Genomic DNA, 23,226 nt, shown 5'->3' with positions numbered 1-23,226 from the left:
ATCCTTGTAGCTTTAGAACTTTAATTACTTTCTTTCTTTGTAGTATAAGGACCTTTGTTTATTAGTTTTGTTGATTCAAATTAAATCAAGATTTGTATCTAAAGTATCCAAAGTTCGTCGATTAAGGATCCAAGAGTACAAGAGCAAAGGTTAATTAGCAAAATAAAACAAAATCTTTACATGGATTTCTCCCCAAGGAGCGTTTCTTCTGAGAACTTAAACACTTAAAGATATTGGATAGAGTCTGTCTTCTCCTTTCACAATTCTTTCTCTCCCCACAATATTATTAACACAGTCCGAAGGAGAGCGGTTTCAAAGCAACAAATCAACAATGCAAAGTTTAAGCTTCAGATTCAAACAGGAAAATGGGAATAAAGACTCTCCTACCTGCTAGTGCGCTGTTGTCTTGGGAGGTTTATAGTTCGTAGGGTTCTTTTCCCCCTTTCTTCATCCCAGTAATTTTAGGGACCAATAAATTTCATAACAGTTGCTTTAGTGGCTTTACAGCCTGCAGTTGATATTTTAAGGATTGGTGCTGGCGTTGGGTGCCTGAAAGGCTGCTACTGCGCTGCTGGGTTTTGAACTCAGGAGTCAGCCTGAGCTGACTCCTTAGCTGGGCTTCCCCCCAACCTTCTTCCCCAATTCCTAGGGGCTCCCAGCCTTCCAGAGCCTCTCTGGGCTCCCCATCAAAACCCCTATCTCTGGGGAAGTTAAAGCTGCTTTGGGGTCCCACGGAGTTGTACATCAGAGCCCGTTTAGAACACAGCTCTGCAGCGAGAAGTGAGTGTTTTCCCTGGAGCGCTGAAGACACTCCTCGCGCCTCCGCGCCAATCCCAGAAGTCCATTTTATGCCCCCTTCTTTTAAAAAGTGAAGTTTCCAACATTGTATGCAACTACGACAAGTAATCTGACACCTTCACCTGCCAGTTAATGATATATTCTGAAACATATCTCCTTACAAACTAGCTGGTCAACCCATGAGAAGAATGTTTATACAGTTGTCCCTTCCCTTACGTGGGGGATCCGTTCCAGCCCCTCTTGCAGCAGTGGCGCAGAGCACACACCATGTGAGCACGTGCCATTGTTTTCGTCCGGTGTGTGGCTCCCTTCTGGGAAGCCTTTGCATATGACGCGGGCGCACTGTAATGTCAGTTGCTTTTGTTTACCTTGTTTAGTTTCTGGAGAGCTGAATGTGCAGATTCAGATGATGTCTCATAAAGCAATTCAGAAGAGAAGGCTGCATTTGCAATTTGCATACATTCTTCAAGGGTCGTCAGGAATGTAGTACAAGTGGTTTTCAACAGTGTTCCCACATCAACTCCATTCTGCAAAATTGGAAAAATATTTAATTTCCCAGCATTACTAAGCCGCTAGGCTTTCAAACCTGTTATCACGTCTAACAGTTTAATATCAAGATTTGATTATTCCACCAGAGACATACAAGTTGACCAATGTCTGGCAAAGAGGCACAAAGAGGGAGCATGGCAGAATTTGACTGAAAGTAAAATCCAGAATTATGGCATCAACACAGAAAAGGCCCTACTAATAATCTACCAAGAAGACTCACAACAGATAACCTTGAGAGCAAGGTCTCTCAAATTCCTAATTTACCGAATTATTAAAAGCAAAACCAATGGAAAAATAAATAGAACTGTATATCTGCCCAAAAGCCGTACCAAAGGGAAATCTATGCATTATGCTTCAAATTTCACAACAGGCTACAGTCCCCCCCCCCCCAATTTGTGGCTTTGACTTCCGTGCATTTGATTATTCCCAGATCTGTTTATTCAAGATTGATACACTCTCTCTAGGAAACTCTAGGTCCTCCAGTGTGACTCTGCTGGAAACTGATCATAGAGTCATGCTAGAGGACCAAGAGATTCCCAGAGAAAATACTTCTCTAGGCATTTCTAGATTCTCCAGCATGATCCTATGGCCAGTTTTCAGCAGATGTTGATCACAGAGTTGTGCTGGGAGACTTACAGATTCTCTCAGATAAAATCCCCAGTGGGCTTTTCATTTTCCAATTTCACGGGGGTTCTGTGTTCCAAACCTCAGTGAATGTGGAGGGCAATTGATTCTATCAGTTAAGTCTGGACTAACAAGTGGATTGAAAATTTTGCATTTAACTGAGTAAAAGGACAAAGTCAACTTCTGATATTATAACAAGGTTCAATGTGTCATTAAAAAGTAAAACAATAACGCAGAATGTTTGAATGGCTTTCAGCCCTATCCATGACCTACTTTATCACAGAAAGAAGTGTTGCTCCTCTGAAATGCAACTGGTGGAGGTACTCTACAGCTATTCATTCTCAGTTTTTATTCCTTTAGCACAAAGACACAGCAAACAACTACATATTTCAATACAATAGCATGGAATTAAAATGTTGATAGTAAGTTAAGACACATCATATCCACAGTGATATAGAAAGCAGCTGGGAATCTATCACCAGAGAATGTGTATAGGCCCAGACATGCCAGTTTTTCACAATTCAGCAATTCTTGTTTTTTTTACTTTCACTGAGATCTTATGGTTGCAACTCCACCCATCCTAGCACTGTACAGACAGAACAGTATTGAGTCTTTCTAATAATGCATGAACAACCTGCTTCTGAAGGCTCAGATATCTCCTTTAAAGCCAGATTTTTCAGGGGTGTTCAAGGTATTGCCCTCAAACAGGAATTCTGATCTCCCCCCAATGAAATTTTACTTCTGCCTTCAAATTTCTAGCATTGTGGTAACTTAAAAATGGCAGTTGAGCATTTGCCTCCAAAGCAAATGGGCAGGCAAGTTACCAAGGGATTAAGAACACTGCAAATATATGCATTATATGTGTGAACCATTTTCAGTGTCTCAATATCTGCAATGCTAGAAATTTGGGGACTGGAAGATAATTTTGTTCTCATTTGGAGGTGCAATACCCACATTTTGTTCCTTCTATACAGCTAAACCCTTATCAGATTTTCACATTCAAACTGTAACTTTCCTCAGACTTTGTTTTTTAAAAGAAAAGCCTGACACTCAGCACAGGACTGCAGATTGCACATTGTTAATGATACTGCAAAACACCTTTACTCATAAACCATTCTCATGGGATTACTGCCACTGATGTCCTTGCTGAAAGTTCTACATAAGCACATCAGCTGTAGCACTTTTGACATTTTGTTTTCTTATGCCACATGACCTCAGCCTGTGGTACATTAGGCAATGCAGTTACCTTGGTTTTATCCACTTGCTGAATAAGGAGGTCACAATATAACCTAAGTTCTGTCATTTTTGTTTTCAAGGCATCTGTGTTTTCTGTAAATTCTAAATTAAAACAAAAAAGGTTAGATGCAACTGGTCAAAATGATCCATTATAACATTTTATTATAATTCAATCTATGTCAAACTCTTAAAGTTAAATGTTGGCTGTTTACTTGTGATGTTTATTTATTCTATAGCATTCTGGAAGACGAATATGAAATGGAAAGCATGAAATCTGTTTTAATTTGATTTATTAGTCCTAAGTCATAATGCATGTTAACATTTGCTTCTGGTTTAAAAACTAGCTTTACTGTATGCTGTAAATAAATGTTCATTGTTTTATCCTTTTAATAGTTAACTAATGAATGGATAAAGTCCATCACTTTTATTTTTCATATGCGCACCATAATATGTCATGGCTAAATCAACACAGAAAAACTGTGTTGCTATTAGAAAGGATCAAAATGTCCATGGAAGTTTCTGCAGTGTTTGCTATTCAGTTTCCATAAATGAGAGAAATTGGAAATACAAAATTAAAAATGCTATTTTTCAAGAAACTGACAAGTAAAATGTAGAAACAGCTCCCACATGAGACTGCTTGCCTTTTTCTTTCAGGGTCCGGATATCCGTCAGGCAGGCCTTCGCAGTTCCTAATGCAACCAACCACTTTTGTCTATCAGCTGCATTTTTGGATTTCAGATAGAAGTACTGTTCTCCAGGGATAATCAAATTCATTCGTGTGTTATCTGTAGGGTGAACTGAGATCAACAGGGTTAGTCTGAACACTTGGTTGAAAACCTATGGAATCAAATATAACTAGGCTAAATCCAAACTTTTTTGTGATACCCAAAACCATTAAGTATGGAAACATATTTGTGGTAGTCATGCTGGCCATACAGCAAGATGAAACAAAAACCAAAATAAAAGTATGGCCCCAAGAGTGGGAAAAATTCCCCAAAAACCCAGGACCATGCTTTCGTATTCAACCCCAGAAGGTTGGCACACCAAAATTAGCATGCAAAGGAGTTCATTAACATCTCAGCTTAATAAAAGAAGATATCTTACATTCAAACAAGCTCACTGGCTGCATTCAGATATTTATGATGTCTTAAACAAATAATTCTCAAAGTTCAGTCTTCCAAATGTTTGGCACTTCAATCCCCAGCTTCACCACTGACCATGCTGTGACTTCTGGGAGTTAAGTACAAAACTTCTGGAAGATCAAAGATTGCGAAGTAATGTCATAAACCATATTTTACTAACCATGTAGACAAGCACTGTGTTGATGCACTCTACGCTTGACTTATCCTTATCCAAAAACTTATCCAAAAAGGCCCTGGCTTGCATATGATAAAGGGCTCGAACAGGTATGCTGTTTAAATGACACATGCATCTTAAGAGGCCAGAAGCTGCACCAAGGCTGTGCTCTAATCCTAAGGACTGTAGCATGGCTTTAGTGTGGCTTTCAGCCTCTTAGGATGCATGCAGCATTTAAACAGCATACCTCCAAAGTGACTCAAAGCAGCTTTATTTTGGCCTGTCTGTTTGGGCCCAAACTTCCCTATTAAGTACAAACAAGAGAATTGTGATTTGTCACTGAACAAACCAGGATGCTATGCCACCTATCTTTGTTAAAATATGTTAATCCTAAATTGAGATATTATGGAAAGTCTGGTTTAATACAAGCCAGGATCTCCTTGAAAAAGCCAAAGGAGACAAGGAGAGGGAAGGAGTTGGGGAGGAATGCCTGCTCACTGTACTCACTCTAAACTATGGTTTAAGAAGCTGGATGGACATGTGAAGACGACTATTGTGTCAATTATTTCACCCACGCCAGTAATGCAAAGAGTTACTTTTAAAACATTCTAATGAGCAACAACAATGCAATACTTTTAAAACGTTATGGGTAATGAGAACATATTATTGTAATACCTAAAATAAAATAAACAAATATTTTAAAATGGAACTTTTCAAGTTTGTACTCTACAAAGAAAGAAAAGTGACATTGCAAGTTCTTGACTCTTTCAGTTACCTTGAATTTCACATACTGCCATTTGGATACTTCCTTTACAGCCTTTCCAAGCATCTTCCCTTGAGTCATAATAGGATAACACGCCTCCAGCAAGAAGGAACCATCGAGGCTGCCAGCCTGGGGAGAAATAGAACACAGCTGTAAGACATACACATGAATTTAACTATTTACAAACAGTAAATCAATACAATCCTGTTAAAGGCAAAATATGGTACATCTTAGCACCTCCACAATCTAGTCATAAGAATTCTAGAGAGACGTATGTAAAACACAAATTCACATGGAAGAGGAGGATCATGACCTTCATGGCAGAATGGGGAATGAGAGAAAATGAAATAGATGAGGAGGAGGAGGAATGGGCATGCGCGTTCCTCTTTGTCCCTGGCCTCTGCCCAGTGAAATGGCGTCACATGCCATAGGTTCGCCATCACAGGCTTAGAGTGTGAGCCTAAGACTTGGGAGATACAGCCTGAAGAGAGTTGTTGTGAAAATGAACTTTGAGCCTAAACACACCGGAATAATATGTTGGTTTGGGGGCAGCATGGGGCCTAGCATTTAGATGACACACATCCCGACACCACCCCCAAGCTGGCGTCATGCTGCCTGCCTGACCAGACAGCGGACAGTGTTGTGGTGCAGTGTTCACGGACACCAAAAAGCTGGCACTGTGGCAGAAAAGCTGCCCTTTTTTCTACCCCAAAATAACACATATCCCTTCAATTCTGATATGCCTCTAATTCACTGTCAAGATGGTTTTGATCATAAATAATCCTAACAATGCTTTTTTTCCATACTGTAGCTGTAGAACTGCTGTACCCATCCACCCACCACCAATATGCCATTTTCTGATATGAACCACAAATTTGACAAACCAGCAGATCACATCTACGTTACCATTTCAAGGTGCCATTACAATTATTTTGCAGCCCAGAAAAAGAGAGAGAAAGAGAGACAAATGAAGCATCCGTATATTCTTTATTTCTATAGGTCAAGGGTTTATATCCCACCTTTCTCCCACAAAGGGATCCAATATCCCCATATTCTTATATTCCCAATATTCTTCAGATAATAAGGATGGAACAAAACAATCTTTATTAATAATTCAGTACAGCTCTAGAATGCTAAGACAGAAAGAGGATTTATTATCAGTGTACTAGAACTGAGTGAAAATGTAGCAGATTTGCCCCACTTGGTACCCTCCATATATCCTGGAAGAACAGTTTTTATCATCCTCCAATTAGGATGGCATTCAGTGTTCATAAATCATAGTAGATTCTGCATATCAGTATTTTCAATTACTGACCCTATACCTTTTCCTCATATAAACTGTACCATATTATATCCTTCTAATTTAATATTATCTGACAACTCCATACAGATTAACTTCCAAATTAGTACATGAAAACTTTCCTTGGAACTGGGTTAATCCCAAAGCCATATTATGCTAATGCCTCAAGATTTAATCTGAGCTATCTATGCAGCAAGGCTACTGAACTGCATAAATGATTTTATGAAAGGAGATTTTAAAAGTTGGTGTTTAAAAAACTGGGTTCAAAAGTTTGAGAGAAGGAAGGCTTGAGTTCTTGCCTTACTAGCCTCAATAGAACCAAAAGGATATTTTTGAATCACCATGATTTCTTTCAATTATGAAAAATACATCCCTTTCATTGATTTCAGTTTTAACAGTTCTACTGAAAGGATGCTTTCAGTATTAATGATTACTAAGTGCCAATAATGAGTGGCATTCAGATTTAGTCACTTAAAATACAGCCATTTACACCAGTGAGTGTTAAATTAACCATAACTAACTGATGATCCATTCATTTCAATAGGCCTGTTCTAAGTGTGCATAAATTCAAATTCAACTCAACATTTGGGTTTATTGTTCAAGTCAAATCCGCAGAAACCAAATGAATGCAATTTTTTTGTGTCGAAGCTTCATGAAAGATAAGAAACAACACTTATGTGTGTGTGGGCCCTTGTACATATAAATATAATACAGAAATACTGTACAAACACTAATAATATGTATACATGTATATAGATGGAGAGATAGATACGAGTAGCCAGCGTGGTGCAGTGGTTTGATGATTGGAGTAGGTCGCTGGCGATCAGGGTTCAATTCCCAGTTCAGCCATGAAACCCACTGGAAGACCTTGTGCAAGTCACACTCTCACAGCCTCAGGGAAAGGCAATGGCAAACCTCCTCTGAACAAAACTTGCCAAGAAAACCCTATGATAAGGTCGCCATATGTCAGAAACGACTTGAAGGCACACAACAACAGAGAATAAAAGCTGGACCCAGCACATAGTATATTAGCTCTCAATCTTTCTCTCTCTTTTTTATAAGGAAGTTTCAAGATCTCATGGTTGTTAAATACAAATGTGCCAAAAGCCTAAGAAGAGGAGAAAACCCTTTGGAAAACACTTTAGCATTAACAGAAGAAGACTCCTTTGAGGCCAGTTGTCTGTTTTTCCCCACCATCATCGTGTTAACTCTTGAACTCTATATGATTTTTTGCACTGTTCCATCTCACATCTTCCCTGTTGCTGCCATAGATTCCTAGCACTCTTGTGCAATGCAAAGTCATGAGACACTACAGTAACATTTTGTATTAATAAGGAAATGCAGGATAATGCTTTCAAATGTAATACATAAAATGAAACACAAGTGTGCACACATATTATCTAGGTATAAACTCTGGCACTGAAAACAACCCATTTTGTGTCAATGTAATTTACAGGCCCTGTACAAGTTACTTTTCTGTATTATAGTTCCCAAAATGGCCATGCAAGCTGGTGATTCTTGGAGATGTAGTCCAAAAAAAAGGAATTTTCCCCAAGCGCTGTTTTCATATTGTCCTGGGCTGAAAGCAAATGAGATGTTGTTTCATGATTAAGCAACGCCTTGTTGTGATTCACATTTTCTTTACTTGTTTTACAAGGCAGTGACACAGAAACTGCCACACCTCTCTGTTTCTTTACTGCGGAACTGTACTGTCAAGGATTCCTGAAGCCATTCACCATTTACAATACTCTTTATACAGTTTGGCTGTGTAAACATTTCCAGAACAAAGTATATTTGTAAAAGATCCAAATATACTCGCACGTAGTACATAGATAAAGAGAGAAGACCATGAGAGACCACTTGCTTGTGTGACTGAATCCATTCTCCTATATATTCTTTATACAGTTTGCTGTGCAAATATTTCCAGCACAATGTATATTTGTACAAGATTCAAATATATGCGCATGCAGTACATAAAGAAACAAGACTATGAGACTTGCATGACTTTTCAGAGCAAAATCGCGGGCAGAGTGACAAACATTGCAATTTACAGTATTTTGCTTTGCGAGTCCTTTAGCGCAATAACGTGCAAATCTTTGTACAAGATTCAAATATACATGCATGTAGTATATAAAGAAAAAAAAGACTATGGGGGTTTATCACACAAGGTTTTTCCCATGCAGAAACGGGATTTAAAACAGGGAATTTTTCACATGACTTTGTGTATTAACACGTACAGAAATCCTGCTAAAGTTGGATCATTTTCACACAACGTTGTGGGCATTGAGTATTAATGCGAAAATAAGATGCAAAGTCAACTGCTTTTTACTTTCTGGATTTTCCTCTCCTTTTTTACTTTTACTTACAGTTAAAGTGGTTAAAACGGTCTCAAACTGAATTATTATTGCAGTGTGTTTTGGACCAAGGATAACTAATCTGGAAGACCTCCACTCCCATGTTGCATGACACTATTTTGAAATTGAATGAAATGCAGTGTATATAGCTTACAAATAAGTAAAATTCATGAAACGTAAGACGTATTTCAAACGATTGAATACCAATGCTCAACCCAGCACTTAAATCATTTCATGCGGGCAAAAAACCTCCAAGACAGCCAGCCAACCAGCCTTCTTATTTTTAAAGCAATTTCAAATTAGCATATTTTTTATCATCCTTTTCTTTGTTCCGATAATATATTTGAATATTTAGTTTCCTAATTATTCTATTTTTAAAAAATGTACATTTGTATGACATTCTAGGAATTCACGGCCTTTCAGTCGATTTCAAAATAGTGTCATGCAACGTGGGAGTGAAGTCGTTCCAGACTAGTTACCCTTCTCAGTGAAGACGAAGCCTTTTTAGTTTCAATTACTTTGAAAGCATGACTTCCTCAGTTAATATCTGTATGGATGAGTGGCTTATGAATATTTTAATAATAATAATAATAATAATAATAATAATGATGATGATGATAATGAATAAATGTCGCAAGTGAGTACCATGACCCCCTCCATGCCATACATACCCTGCAACACCCACACACATAATTTATATGCCTTTCTGGCTTTACTGAAGTCATGATGTCTATTTGTGGGGTTTATTCTTTTTAAAGAGCAGATGCAGCTTGCAAGGAAAGTAACAGTTACTCAGAACTTAGGAAAGTTACTTTAGGGGCCGCAACAACAGTCCTGACAGCTGTTGTCCCCAAAAAAGTAACTTTCCAAGCTCCAAAAAAAGAGATCAGACTTTTTGGCTCCATCTTTAATCCGACACTATCTCCTTCCGCATCTCTTCAGGCGTCGCTGCATATTTTCCTCCTTCTCCACATCACCCTCTCTAGGGTTGCATCTGCACTGAAGATATAATCCAGTTTGAGACCACTTTAACTGCCACGTGACTCAATGCTATGGAAGTCTAGGATTTGTAGTTTTGTGAAACGTTCAGCCTTTGCTGTCAGAGAGCTCTGCCGCCAGAACAAACTACAGTTCCCAGGATTCCATAGTACTGAGCAGTTAAAGTGGAGTCAAACCAGATTATTTTCCCAGTGCAGATACCGTCTGGAAAACACTTTTTAAATCTGAAATACCAGGAACTGAACTTTGAACTTCTGCAAGCAAAGCACAGGTTCTGTTAGGGAGCTATGGAGACACTAACAGATGTATCACACCCCTACCAGCCTTCATGGGGTCTATCTACACTATAGAAATAATGAAGTTTGACACCACTGTAGCTCTGTGGCTATGGAATTCTGGGATTGATAGTTTCACAAGGCCTTTCGCCTCCTCTGTCGAAGAAGCCTGGTGGCTTTGTGTGTTGCTGCATGCCTTCAACTCCGTTTCCAGCTTATGGCAACCCAAAGGCAAATCCATCACAGGGTTTTCTTGGCAAGTGTCTTCAGAGGGGGTTCACCATTGCCATCCCCTGAAGCTGAGAGAGTGCGACTTGTGAAAGGTCACCCAATGGGTTTCTATGGCTGAGCTGGGACTCGAACTCTAGTCTCCAGGTCCAAAGCACACTGCAGAAACAATCCAGTTTGAGACCACTTTAACTGCCTTGGCTCAGTGTTAGGGAATCCTGGGAACTGTAGTTTTGTGAGACACTTAGCTTTCCCTGTCAGAGAGCTCTGGTGCCACAATAAACTACAATTCCCAGGATTCCCTAGCACTGAGCCAGGGCAGTTAAAGCAGTCTCAAACTGGGTTATTTCTGCAGTGTGTTTTGTTTTTAGACCTACATGTCTCACAAAACTACAATTCCCAGAATTCTCTAGCACTGAACCAGGGCGGTTAAAGCAGTCTCCAAATGGGATTAATTGTAATTGTAATTTTAATAATTGTAATTTTAATAACTGTAATTTTTAATAATTGCTTAATAACTTGATTGCATTTTGTTGTGGATGGAAGGGTTTGGGGGACACAATGGGTAGCAAGCGGTTATTGTATTTCAGGGGACTTTTTCAGTGTTAGCCGCTTCAATCTCCTGGAGAAGCGAGATACAAATAAATAAATAAATTTATTATTATTATTATTATTATTATTAATTTCTGCAATGTGTTTTGGACCTAACTGAAATAAAGAAGCTCATGATTGTAAAGTGCTTTTTTAAAAAATTTAATTTAATTTTGTGAGCCGCCTTGGGTCCTTTTCTGGGAGAAAGGCGACATACCAAAACTTAATTAATTAATTAATGTCTACAGTTCAAATGCACTCAAGGTGGCACACAGGGTCCACGAAGGTCGTCAGAATCAGCCCTCTGTGACACGACCCCCCTCCCTCCAATATATCCTAGCATAGTAGTGTCCTGTCTGAACGCTCCGACGCGTGTCAAGAAGACTCACCGCTCAGGTAGTTGGTCCACTTGTACAGCACCCCCTCCATGATGACCAGAAGGGCCCCCCCATCCAGATCTGCTTGGGGCAGGGGGAACCTCTCCCCCGGAGAGCCTCTATGGCGCCCTCCGCCCCATCCCGACCCAGGCAGGACTCTGGACCCGCCTCTCCCCGCCTCTCAGCCCCACACGCTTATCAAGACACACAGCGCTACGCTAACAGCGTAACCCTCCATTCCCCATCGCCGCTACGGCGCCCTCCCGCCCTCAGCGGTGGCGTAAACGCCTTCCGGAATACGAGCCCTCCCTGCGTAAGGGGGGCGTGGCTAGAACCTCAGAACCAATCAGAACCCTGAGGCTCAACCCAGGACGGCGAGGCTCGCATTGTGTGGAAAGGTTCCCAAGTGGAACCTCACAGAGGGCAGCCTTCGCTTCTTGAAACGGGGGGCGGGCTTTGGGGTCGGTTGTGACGAGCAGCGCTGGGGACCAATGGGGGAGCCCCTCGAGCCGAACGCTGAGCCAATCAGAAAGGAGGTGGGTAATAAAGTGGTACAGCGCGCGAGAGAGTGTATATATCCGCATCCTGAGGGTGAAGTGTTGCCACGTCTGCGAGGCTAAGGAGGGGGAAGGGAGGGACGGCGGGCGGATGGGAGACCGAGCCTGCGCGGAGGCCTCCCCGCCCCATTTGTAGCATCGCAGCCAGTTTCAGAGGTGCAGCTGTGAAATTTCTACGGAGAGGGGGAAAACCCATTGATATATATATATATATATATATAGGGGATCGGAGCCCTTACTCCCGAGATATATATATTTAATATGGCTAATTATCTATAACTTTATATAATTTTTTCTATCTGTTTATCAATTTTATTTAAGTTTTTAATCTATATCTATACATAATTTTCTACAATTTTAGATAGGCTTTTTATTTATATCTATATCTACAATTTTTATATAAGTTTTGTATCTATATCTAATTATCTGTCATTTTTATTTAGGCTTTTTTATCTATATCTATAATTATGTATAATTTTTAGATAGTTTTTTTATTTATATCTATATCTAATTACAATTTTTGTATAAGTTTTTTAAATCTATATATAGTTTTTTTAATTTTAATTTTTAAAATATTTTTTAAATTTTATGCTATTTTCTCCTTCTATAATTTTAGATTTATATATTTTATATAAATTTATACTTAGATTAATTCATATATATATATATGTAAATTATATATAAATATATAAAGATTTGTGTGTATATATATATGTGTGTGTGTGTGTATACATATATATATATACATTTATATATATACATTTTTATATTTATATATATACATTATATATATATACATTTTTGTATTATATATATATATATATACACACACACACACACACACATTTTTATATTTTTATATAAAATAAAAAAAGCTGTGTATGTATGCATGTTATCTAGTTGCCAAATGTTTAGATGTGGGTGCTTTGAAGATGTGGTCTTCAAATAAAGAGGGTTTCTTCTTCTAATAAATAGAGATGTATTTCATGTTTTATAAGATCTTCGAGCCGCTGCATATTTTAAATTGAAAAGCATATTATAAACTGAGGAAGAGTCAGCTCAAGTCTCTCAAAGCTCATGCGATCAACTTTTCTGTCTTTCAGTTAGTCTCAAAGGTGCCGCAAGATCCCTTTGCGTACCAGTTGTAAAGGAAAAGGTGGCTCATTCAAAGAAGCAATAACAAAATCATCATCATCATGGAAGGTGCCTTTTGGACTCTGCTTTGCTTGGCGCTACTGACTTTGGGGATAGGAGCCCTTATTCCTGAACCAGAAGTAAAAATGGAAGTGATCCACAAGCCGTTCATCTGCAAGAGGAAGAGTAAACTGGGAGACATGATGCTGGTGCACTACGAAGGCTTCCTGGAGAAAGACGGTGCCCTCTTCCATTCCACGTAAGTGTCCTCCCTACAAAAAAGCATTTGGGGTTTCAAGTCGCCTGCTGACTTAATGAGACCCCATTAATTTTATAGGGTTTTCTTAGGAAAGGCCCCTGTTCCTGCTTAGCATCCAAGATCATATGGGACTTGGTGCCTTTAGGGGTTTTAGACCCTTAGAAAGCAAACAGCGGGCCCATACAGACAGGCCAAAATAAAGCTGCTTTGGGTCACTTTGGAGGTATGCTGTTTAAATGATGCATGCATCCTAAGAGGCAGGAAGCCGCGCCAAAGCTATGCTCTTGTCCTAAGGTCTGGAGTGCAGCTTTGGCGCAACTTCTGGCCTCTCAAGATGCATACATCATTTAAACAGCATCCTCCAAAGTGACCCGAAGTAGCTTTATTTTGGCTTGTCAGTTCGGGCCCAGTATATCTCATAAACAATCCTACAGTCACCTCCTTCTGGTTGCAGTCACCATTTCAGCTAATTCCAGCTAAAATCTCCCTTCCTCCATTTCTTTTTAGCAACTGTAATAATGCTGGAAATATTTCTATAAATTTCTCTAATTGGTCTCTAAATCTGTCATCACATTTTGCAGTAATGTGTTAAATATGTTTATTGTGCATTGCATCATGAAATACCTGTGCATGTTTGTCTCCAGCTTGCTGTCAGTCAATATCATCAGTTGCCTGGAGCATTAAGAGGTGCAAAACACACTGCAGAAATAATCCAGTTTGAGACTACTTTAATTACTCTGGCTCAGTGCTAGGGAATTTTGGGAACTGTAGTTTTCTGAGACATTTATCCTTCTCTGTCAGAGAGCTCTGGTACCACAATAAACTACAATTCCCAGGATTCCCTAGCACTGAATCAGGGCTGTTAAAGCAGTCTTGAACTGAATTATTTCTGGAGTATGTTTTGGACTGTAGTTGCTCTTTGGATTGCCAGATGCCTGAGGTAGATAAGACAAGACGCCTTTTTGGGCAAAGGGTTCCCCCAGCAAATAGTTGAAGGGGGGATGCTGAAATTAATTTATGATGCTTTCCCATTGTATAGTACTTTGTACCAAAATAATATGTTTTCTGTTTGTTTCAGCTACAAGCATAACAATGGCCAGCCTACATGGTTTACTCTCGGTATCAAGGAAGTTATCCTCGGCTGGGATAAAGGTTTGACAGAGATGTGTGTCGGGGAAAAACGCAAGTTAACTGTCCCTCCGTCTCTGGGTTATGGAAAAGAAGGAAAAGGTAATAGTTCCATATAATAACACTGTTATTTTATTTAAAAATCAACACTTACCCTTTCTTGGTCATAGTATAAAATGATTCAAACTTGCAAGATTCTGATGTAGTGTTTTCAGATATATTTGCCTGGATAGATTTAAACACATTTGAGGCCTGAACAGACAGGCCAAAATAAAGCTGCGCCGGGTCACTTTGGAGGTATGCTGTTTAAATGACACACGCATCTTAAGAGCCCAGAAGCTGCACCAAAGCTGTGCTCCAGTCCCTAGGACTGGAGCGTGGCTTTGGCGTGGCTTCCAGCCTCTTAGGACGCATGCATGACCTGAAGCAGCTTTATTTTGACCTGTCTGTTCATGCCCTTGGTTTCTTTTAACAAGGTTATTTCCACTGTTGTCAATAGAACTAAGAGTCAAAAGATCTGTCAGTTTTGCTTGGTTTGATAATGTGACAGACTGTTCCCTGTATGCATCTTCTGCCTTTAATGGCAGGCTTCATTGCATGTTTCTAGCTATTTGGTAGGATCCCAGGGCTAAATGGAGAGACATCCAGGGCTGCAAACCTTGAAAGAAGCAGCTTCCAGCTACAAATCTCCTGTTGAGTCATCTGGCTCTTCTTTCCTCAGACTTCTCAAATATCAGTTCAATAAACCTGGGAATGCATCTTAGCATCAGGGTGGGTAATCTTTTATTCAGCCATATTTTAAGAATTTTTTCTTAGGGGCCATATATCTAATGGTAAGTAGAGCCAAAGGTAGAAGTATGGGACCAAAAAGGCCAGTATATTTTATTTTAAAACTGTTACTGTCTAAGGAGAGGCATTTTAGCCTTTTAAAATAGGGAAAACCTGTCCAAAAACTAGGTCACCACTAAACCTTGGTATCCCCAAGAAAAGGACATGGCTGCCGGGAAGAACAGATTGAGATGTTAATAAGGCCACTTTAAGTCCCAGGAACTTAGAGTCCCTTAGCTTAGCATCTAGGCTGTTGAGAAGGAAGAAGGATTTCTTCAAGATTTAGTCAGAAAATATACGCAGACCCTCCAGTCCCAATTCCCCAAATGTTTGTTGAGTTAATATGAGAAAGGAAAATAGCTAGGTATAGAAGAAAACAAATAACAGCTTCTGACCTGAGCTAACCTTGAGATGAACCTACTTGCAGTGCTGGGGTCATAGCTGCATAATTATTGAGTAGTCAGGAGGAGCATTGCAGGCTGACATATAAAGGAACATACCCCACCATTTGTTAGATGTTAAGGGAAGGAAGAGTGGCTGTCCACTTAGTCCTGCAACCAGGAAAACAGTCATTCTCACCTGCTGGGATGGGAATGATGCTAGGAAGGTGTTAATTATGAGGAAAAAGCCTTGTTGTGATCTCTGCAGGCTAAATACATCAAAGTCTTCTAGTTTTGTTGATCTGGAAGCTTGGAAAGATATGCAACCTTCAAGAGGCACCCTGGATGTCTTGCTGAAAGATACTATGTAATGGCAGAGAAATGGACACTGAAAAGCAGCTGTGCAATGTCACATTATACATAGAAATAAAATCAAAGATGTTGAAAATATGCATCCCCTGTTCTGTCGATGGGTTCTGCAGAAATCTGATAGATAAACCATTTCAAATCATTTTTTGTTCTTTTCAAATGAAACTGCCCAATAGTAACAGGACTTATGTGCAAACTTGTATACTTGGAAACAAATTCTACTGGATATGGTGAGATGTACTCCTAAATGAATGTGTATAGGAGTGCAGCCTTACTGTTCAAACCTCTACAGATCTGTGTGGATATAAGGCCCTCTTTGTTCAGTTTAATGCAGCTTTTTTTTTTTCTTTTCTTAATGCAGCTTTCTTCTAGGTAAGTGTACAAATACTTGCTGGCTTAGATATTTTTAGAAGACTTTTGATATTTTTTTAATTTTTTAAAATATTTAGGAATATTTTACCATATTGAGTTGCAATGCACTAGTTCTCTACAGCTTATTGGTACCGCTTTAGTTAGCAAGTCAGTGAAATAGTGGAAAGGAAACTGACTTGAACCAGACAAAACATTTGTAATGTAAGAGGTGTATGTCATAGGTAGAAGAAAAATATATTCTTACTGTCTCAGAATCTAATAGTTTAGATGGAAGACATATTAAAACCCTTAAGTCAAAATCAGTCCCCAATCTCTACTTTCTGTACCATGCCAGATCCTAGGAAAAGTTAGAACTGGCAACCTTCTTCCTTTTCTATGGCCTGTTACAGACTGCCAAAATAAAGCTGCTTTGGGTCTCTTTGGAGGTATGCTATTTAAATGATGCATGGGTCCTAAGAGTCCGGAGGTCGCGCCAAAACCACACTCCATTCCTAAGCACTGGAGTGCAGCTTTGGTGCAGCTTCCGGATTCTTAGGGTGCGTGCATCATTTAAACAGCATACCTCCAAAGAGACCCGAAGCAGCTTTATTTTGTCAGTCTGTAACAGGCCTATAAGACTAAATTAGTTCAAACAACTGTCTGCTTTTGCCTGTTTTGAACGTTACATGGGAAACACCATCACAGAAATAAATGAATATCTGTATACATCTGAAAAAAGGTGGATCTATAAACAGGAAAGTGTGCTAACTTGTTTGGATTTCATGTCATATAATGTTGCATCTGCTTCCATACCTTATTACTTAGTGTGGCACTTCAAGTAATAAACTAATATTGAAAACCATACATGTCCTCTCTATGTAATGGATACTCAAGTGTTGGAGTACCAACAGATGCAGGAATTAAGATTGGCCAGAGAGGCTATGCATGTGTTGCCCTGATAAGTGTGGCCAACACTTTAGTGTTAACACACATCCACCTTAGTGGTAGCACCTTTGTTTATTGGTCTTCATCTTGGTCACTTAGGTACTCCCTGACCCTGTCTGTTGTAATTTAGATGCCAGGTTGTACAAGCTGGTGGATGGGGGGAAGGAAAGTGTAATGCCTGTTTAGTATGTAGAGAGATCTTGTAGCACCTTTGAGACTAGCTGAAAGAAAGAAATTGGCAGCATGAGCTTTCGTAGACTTCAGCCTGCTTCCTCAGATGCATTTGTTTGTTTAGTTGCTGAGTCTTGCACATGATTTTACTGCATTTCATTTTATTGGACTGCATTTATTGCATATAGAAGTGCAAATCATAACCATACTAAATTATGATTACTGTATTAATTTAGAATTATGAATTTAAATGTACAGTCATAGGATTATTATTTTAATGTTTGTGTGTCATACAGTGTTTCGTGTAAGTGGCTAGCTACTTGGACTGTCTGTGAAAAAGAATGGGTTATCAAAAAAATACACGCCTTCTTGGCAATAATTCCTATTGCATTCAGTGGGAATTACTTACAGGTAAATTGCACCCGACAGCTTAAATCCAGTTGTTACTCCTGACTGGAGCTGAGCTGCTATGAATCAGTGAAACTCAGATAAATAGTGGCTTAGCAATTTCCAGTTGATTCAGAGGGATTAACAATGGGATTGAGATCTAAGAATCCAATTATATGGCTTTCTGTTCTGCTTTTAATAACTTTAAGTAACAATATAAGATTAATAGAAAAGCAGTCAGCAATTATTATATACTTATTCTCTTAATCTTGTCTCAATGTTTATGTTTGGTAGGAAAAATTCCACCAGAGAGCACCTTGATCTTCAATATTGACCTTTTAGAGATCAGAAATGGACCAAGGTCTCACGAGTCCTTTCAAGAAATGGATCTTAATGATGACTGGAAGCTGTCCAAAGATGAGGTGAATAGGCTAATGCATTCTGCAACTGAGCTTAATGTATTTCACAGGAGAAAAGGACTTAGCTCTTAAACAGTATTCGCAAATAATATATCCACTATTATGTTGTGGACTGAGTTAGATTGGAACTGAACAAGATTCCAGTTTCCCTTTGGCTGCTCAGAGCTCTGATGCTGCAGAGGAAACTATAGAGGTTGTTGCAAGGGGTTAAAGAGTTGAGTAATAGTTCAGTAGCTATTTCAGAAGTGGGCCTATTTGTAATTTATACTTACATATATATTTACTGTCTGTCTTTTTGAATGGCCAGGAAAGGGAGAGCATTCCCCAGTTATTACTGAAAACATTGCAGAAAAGCTATTTAGTAAGTTTTCATACTATTCAATAAGCTTTTCACTAAATTAGGCCTATTATTTCTAGAAATCGCTGCATGCCATTAATGATTGCATCTTCTATGATTTAGAGTGTCAAAAAAAATTAGAGCTATAATTTGAGATGCTAGCCAGGGAAGAGCATATTTGCCATTTCTGATGTGTGCCAGAATATATCCAAAAGAGTTTAATGAATGAGGTGAGCAGCTTAGTTTTTGTTGTTATCATCATTCTGTTTATTTGTATCCTGCTTATTTCACAAAACTGGGACTCAGACTGGCTTACAATTTAAAAGAGCAGTACAATTAAAAACATACAAAATTTGATGTATTATAATAGAATTAAATTATTACAGTATTAAAACAGGTTACTCATTAAAGGAATAAAATTCAGTTTAAAAAGATAAGTGCTTATAACAGTCCATTTAAAACAATACAGAGACAGACACCTCTCTGTCTCTGGAGTCCTTGTGGTTCCTGTCCCAGCAGGCACTGCGGTCGGGCTCTCTCTCGCCGCCATTGCTGGAAAAGGCAGCGGAGAAGCGGCTCCAGAGCCAGTCGGGCCGAGGGAAAGAGCCGGCCCCTTATTCCTCGCCGCCGCTGTCCGGGATACTCTGCTCCTCCAGCAGCTTCCTTGGCGTGTCAGAAGTCCGCCACAGAAGCTGCTGAAGCCATGGAAGCCACTGGAGGAGCGGAGTATCCCGGGTGGCAGTGGCGAGGAATAAGGGGCCGGCTCTTTCCTTCGGCCTGATTGGCTCTGGAGCAGCTTCTCTGACGCCTTTTCCAGCAATGGCGGCGAGAGAGAGAGCCCAGCCGTGGTATCCGCCTTCCAGGCCTCCACAGAGGCCCCCTCAAGCCGGCGTGTGTGGGCATGAGACCCCCTTACTTCGGCCTATAAGAGGCCAGGGACGCTGCCGGCCTGCAACTTGGGGGTCGTCTTATATGCCCAGTCGCCTTATATGCCGGAAAATTCCTTTGGAATAGTATGAATTGTTACTTCAGATAAAATTAAGACACGTTCTGAAACAGATCAGGTGAGCCACTTGTATACTGACAGACTTTTTTGGCTGTGCCTTTTTCACTTAAAGCATGTCAGTTGCAACTTTATTAAAATGTTAGTGTGTGTTTCCTATTTTGTTTTATAGGTAAGAGTATATTTGAAGAAGGAATTTGAAAGGCATGGTGCACCAGTCAATGATAGTCACCATGATATTTTGGTTGAAGACATATTTGATAAAGAAGATGAAGATCATGATGGATTTATATCTGCAAGGGAGTTTGTTTATAAGCATGATGAGCTATGAAGTATGTTGAAGAAATTCCCAGTGCGGGAATGCAATCACTCACAAAACTGACACTTCTGAAACAGTATTTTTTTTCCCTTTGTAATTTGGAGTTCGAGGGAAGATTTACACTACATATTTTTTATATGATGACAACTCTTGAAAGCAAATATGACTGTTTTTATACATAATGTAGCATCCTAAAAAAGGCTTATTTTCAGATGAGACTCTGAGTTATGTATTTGGATTGTAATATTTTATTTATTTTTGAAGAACAGAACAAAAATGTCCAGTGATTGTTGGTGCTTAAATTTACACTCCATCCCTGTGCTTTGTGTGTATTTTAATAAGCTGTTTATATTTACCTGTTAGGTCCATTTCTACAAAAAACAAGTATTCTAGTCACTTGCAGTGGTATACTGAGTTGGTTCCTCATTATTTTTATAGCTTACAGTTGGTCTAGAAACTCGTGATTTGCAACTTTGTGCTTAAAATTAGTGCCCAGAGCTACTGTGGTCTGTGAAACAAGGGAATACAAGTACAATAATGTGGTTGTGATCTGAATTGGAGTGGGGTGAATGTTTTGGAAATAAATCTGCCCCAGTCAAAAATAAACTGCTCATAATCTGAACCCAAATCCTCTTGATACTTTAGCTTTGATATGTAAATAGCTCAGTCTATTCTAAGCTGCCCTGTCCTCTAGTTCCTTTCCCCTACCTCCTAACTTGTGTTTCCTATTGGAGTTGGGGGTAATTAAGGAAATGGATGCTCAGCTTCACATTAAAATTGTCTCTGAACTGTGGCTGGGCATGTCTTTTTCTCCTGTTGCTGAGCACAGCAAAATACATGTTGGATTGATTTTGAAAGGCAAGTTTACAATGGGACTGGGAATCCTATGCTTTCCAGAAATTACAGTCCAACATTTAGAGTGCTGCAAACATCCAGGGGTAGCCATGTTGGCCATACAGCAAATCCAATAACATCAAAAATCCGCCAAACAGCGATACCTTTATTGAGCCAACCAAATTGCACAATATACATGTTGCAAGCTTTTGAAGCTCTACTGGCTCCTTCACCAGGCAAGGTGTTAAAAACCACATGGGGGTGGTGGTGGTGGTGAAGATGTTAGTCATAGGCCTGCATTTTGCTGTTTTTGTTCTCATTTCAGATGGTATGGAGGTGTATATCTTGCAGGCTGGCATCTCCTCCTGGCCCTGCAGTTATTGGGAGATACTCAAAGTCCTGGGAATTTAGCATCCATTTGCAAAACAAAAAGATATGTCATTTGCAATCAAATATGTCTCCTATGTAAGGCCACAGGCCCCTTTGTTACCACAGCCTCCCACTCCCAATTTGGTATCTAGTTCTCCTTATTTGACTTTAGAAGGCTTCCAGTTTCTATTTAGGAATGCAGTGGATCAAATGTTTCTCTAACTCTGTTCTCCTTCAATGCATGGAGTATTTAGAATGGCTGAATATAGTTCCTGTGTCTTGGGGAACGCTACACAGGAACCCTGCTGTCGAAATGGGAGTGATCTGGGTATTATAATGATTTCACACAATGTCACACAAAACCCGCCATTAAAGTGGTCACAAAGAAGTATTAATGCGTATCTTTTTACTTTCGATATTTCAGTGACAATGCATTTCCGATCTCAATTTATTTGCGCAATTGCGTGTGATACTCATTCGTGCAGTTACTCACCATTTCTGCTTCATTTGTGGGACACTTTAAATGCACTTTAATCTCTCTTTAATGTCGAAATCTGCCCTGGCATGATAAACTCCTTACATTGATCCTAAGGCACCATAAACCACAGGCTTTTCTTGGCACGTTTCTTCAGAGGGGGTTTGCCCTTGCCATCCTCTGAGGCTGAGAGAGAGTGACTTTCCCAAGGTCACCCAAACATAGGAATAAAATACACAACTGGTCATGAAATACAGGTTATAATAGTCTCCTGGGTAACAGGAGATTGTGGGATCATTCTGTAGGCAAAGCAGTTGTCATCAGTACACAAGAGGGCAGCATCACTATTTTGGCGGAAACTGCAAGCAATACAAAATCAACTTTGGAAAAGATGTAAAATGAGGCTTGATGTCGCAGTGGATGCCAAACTTTGGTCCTCCAGATGTTTTGGACTCCAGCTCCCAGAATTGCTGACTGTTGGCCAAGCAGGCTGAGGCTTCTGGGAGTTGGAGTCCATAGTTTGGGAATCACTGGTTGAGCATCCTGAGCAACCAGGGGATACTTCATGGGGAGGGACTGAGTGTGTAAGAAGTGTAGTGTAGGAACGAGAAGATATACCATATATACTCAACTATAAGCTGACCTCACGTATAAGTTGAGGGCAGGTTTTGGGGCCAAAATTATGGATTTTGATATGAGCCATGGAGAAGTGAAAGGTAAAACTTAGCAGCATGTAACAAAGGATGTAAAGCATGATGCAAAAGAAAACGATGCCAAAGAGGGTAGGAAATTCTGGCAGCCGTAATTGTTTATGCTCATCCTAAAGGCTGGATGGATGAGAGTAGATGGGATCCATGCTTCTTTTGGGTGCTCCTAGGATGGACTAAGATCTTGCCTTTACTACTCTATTCAGAGAAAGGGGATGGCTCCTTTATATATATAAGAGTTAAAGTACAGTACTTACATTGACCCATGGATAAGTCGACCCAGGTTTTGGGGATCAATTTTTTGACAAACCTTTCAAGACGTATACATGAGTATATACAGTAGCTGCGTTAGTCTGTAGAATCAGTGGTTTTAGGGTTGACTATGACTCTAGAGACCAGGGTTTGAATGCCTGCTCAGACATGTAAACCTACTGTGTGACATTGGACAAGTCATACACTCTCAGCCTCAGAGGATGGCTAGGGCAAACCCCCCTCTGAAGAAACTTGCCAAGGAAACCCCAAGATAGGTTCCCTTTAGGGCTGCCACAAGTCAAAAATGACTTGGAAGGCACACAACAACAACAACAGGAATGGGATTCTAATATATGATTCTATTGACTGAATACCCCAGGGATGGGCATAGCTGGTTGAGTGCCTGCAACCCTGAGGGTCCCAAACCACACTGCAGAAATAATCCAGTTTGAGACTGCTTTAACACTCAGGGCAGTGCTAGGGAATCCTGGGAATTGTAGCTTATTGTGGCATCAGACAGAGAAGGCTCAATGTCTCACAAAACCACAGTTCCTAGGATTCTCTAGCATGGAGCCAGGGCAGTTAAGGCAGTCTCAAAGTGGATTATTTCTG

The 23,226-nt window shown here is 39.8% G+C and overlaps 2 protein-coding genes across 3 annotated transcripts in view; one reads left to right on the top strand and one right to left on the bottom strand.

The window, feature by feature from the left end:
- PLEKHA8 (pleckstrin homology domain containing A8) overlaps window positions 1–11,586 on the bottom strand; it is a 28,858-nt gene extending 17,272 nt beyond the window's left edge. The window contains exons 1-5 of the mRNA XM_042471769.1: window positions 11,403–11,586; window positions 5,279–5,395; window positions 3,849–4,004; window positions 3,218–3,309; window positions 1,167–1,325 (exon numbers count right to left, since the gene is read on the bottom strand). Of these exons, the coding sequence (XP_042327703.1) occupies window positions 1,167–1,325; window positions 3,218–3,309; window positions 3,849–4,004; window positions 5,279–5,395; window positions 11,403–11,442 (564 nt within the window). The 5' untranslated portion in view covers window positions 11,443–11,586. The remainder of the gene's footprint in view (window positions 1–1,166; window positions 1,326–3,217; window positions 3,310–3,848; window positions 4,005–5,278; window positions 5,396–11,402) is intronic.
- A 195-nt stretch (window positions 11,587–11,781) lies between these two features.
- On the top strand, window positions 11,782–20,770 carry FKBP14 (FKBP prolyl isomerase 14). 2 transcript variants are annotated; one of them, XM_042471771.1, is made up of 5 exons: window positions 11,782–11,926; window positions 13,051–13,340; window positions 14,419–14,570; window positions 18,194–18,321; window positions 19,831–20,770. In XM_042471771.1, exons 2-5 carry the CDS (start codon window positions 13,144–13,146, stop codon window positions 19,987–19,989), a joined length of 636 nt encoding a protein of 211 aa, XP_042327705.1. In that variant the 5' UTR covers window positions 11,782–11,926; window positions 13,051–13,143; the 3' UTR covers window positions 19,990–20,770. The 2 variants fall into 2 exon arrangements, with proteins under 2 accessions (XP_042327705.1, XP_042327704.1); XM_042471770.1 differs by lacking the exon at window positions 11,782–11,926 and adding an exon at window positions 11,960–12,103.
- The last annotated feature ends 2,456 nt before the right edge of the window (window positions 20,771–23,226 follow it).

Source organism: Sceloporus undulatus, chromosome 6 (assembly GCF_019175285.1).
Source record: "Sceloporus undulatus isolate JIND9_A2432 ecotype Alabama chromosome 6, SceUnd_v1.1, whole genome shotgun sequence".
Lineage (NCBI taxonomy): Eukaryota > Metazoa > Chordata > Lepidosauria > Squamata > Phrynosomatidae > Sceloporus > Sceloporus undulatus.
Note: the sequence above shows the minus strand (reverse complement) of the source record. Positions and strands in the feature narration are given on the sequence as shown.